The sequence below is a fragment of the Coloeus monedula genome (genome assembly GCF_965178545.1).
Source record: "Coloeus monedula genome assembly, chromosome: 23".
Taxonomy (NCBI): Eukaryota; Metazoa; Chordata; class Aves; order Passeriformes; family Corvidae; genus Coloeus; species Coloeus monedula.
Window position 1 is genome coordinate 2,393,537 of NC_138803.1, and position 1,588 is coordinate 2,395,124.

General features: G+C 45.5%; 1 protein-coding gene across 1 annotated transcript; it reads right to left on the reverse strand.

Moving 5' to 3' along the window:
* Positions 1-202: 202 nt before the first annotated feature.
* On the reverse strand, positions 203-1,588 carry LYZ (lysozyme; the record flags this gene model as incomplete). The annotated part of the gene is made up of 4 exons (XM_082296347.1): positions 203-263; positions 671-749; positions 946-1,104; positions 1,435-1,588. The coding sequence occupies 4 exons, from the start codon at positions 1,586-1,588 to the stop codon at positions 203-205; spliced, it is 453 nt and encodes a 150-aa protein (XP_082152473.1).

Sequence of the window (1,588 nt, forward strand, 5' to 3'; positions counted from 1 at the left end):
TAAGCCACAAGTTGTAAGTTCTCTGTTTGCATTGCAGCAGTGTGAAGGCCTCCAGAGTCAGCACTAGCCAGTACCCTCTCTATCTTAATAATATACTGCTTTTAATTCCCCACACCTATCCATTTCCCTGGTTTCCTCTCCAAACGCCGTCATTCTCCACCTCTGGTGATGCTGAGAAGACGACCAGCACCTGTGGAGCAATTTAGCAACCCCTGACATAGGAACTCAGGTTTCTGCCCCGGCAATGGTTTTTCCAGCCGTACCTGGAAAACAAATACATTATGTAATTTGAGGAGTTAGATAATGATTGAATTGGTTATAAAAACAGACTTGGTTAGTCTTTGAGAGTCTTGGGTGAAGACTCTCAAAGATCTCTCTGAAACATATGAATAAATGAAAATTATTACGAGCTCAATCTAAGCGAGCTGGGGGAAGGGGAAGAGAACCAAAAGGAGAGCTCTGGGAGAGGCGGGAAATTTAGGGAATTAGAGCGGGTGCTGTGAGACAGGATTCCTATCTTCTCCTTTCAGCTTTAGGAGAAGGACTGTGCTAAACTCCACCAAATACAGCTTCCCATCCCTTGATCCCCCTGCCTCCCTCAGTCAATAGCACGATTGTCTTTGATCTCCTCTGCCCACTCTTCCCCAGTGTCCACTGCAAATATCCTTACCAGGGACTGAGGCCATGAGCCTCTCGAGCAATCTTCTTGGCACACCGAATATCATCATCAATGTTATCATTTAGCAATTCTGTAGAGAAGAGAGAAAAGATCAGTACGGAGGAGGAGCAGGGACAGATTGGCAGAAGGAAAGGTGTCCATCAGGAGAAGATCACTGAGAAGATGGATGAATAGAAGGACAGATAGAAATGCCCGGAGCAGCTGCTAGGCAGGTGTCTTTCATGGAATGAACAAAGAAAGGTACTTTGTTCTGTCCTACCACTTACTTGAGCAACTGATATGGCAGGCATCCTTGGATCCAGCGGTCCTGCCATCATTGCACCAGTACTTGCTGTTGATCTGAAAGATGCCGTAGTCCCTGCTTGGACCGTTGTTATTATACGCCTTAGTGTTATAACCACTCTCATGTGCCACCAGGCACATCCCTGCAGGAGGAAGAGAGGAGAACATTAAGGTATACTATGGGTAAATAAGAGGAAAGATATGAAAGGATCTAGGATTAATGAAGTGCTGGAGATGTAATTGAACTGGTGGTATCATAACCTTGAGAACTGGATAGGTAAATTCTTGGAAGAACAAAGCTCTAGATGGGTATTTATGAACTATAGAAGGGAGCAAGGAAGGGGATGAGGAAGAGAAAAGGTGAAGTCAAAGAAATGGAGGGACAGAATAGTACTGCTGGAAGATGAAAAAAAAGTTGAGAGGGACAAAGGTGGTACAGGGAGAGAGGTGCTGTGGCAGCCCATTATACTCACAGTCAGCAACAGTTGTGCCCTCGAAGCCCTCAAAACCATTCCGACGTAGGATCCTCACCATCTCACATCTGGAAAATACTTTTCCCTGGGTGCCTGGCAGAGCCAGCCCAAGGAAAATAAGAAGAAAGCCAAGGAAGAGCATTGACTTTCCCAT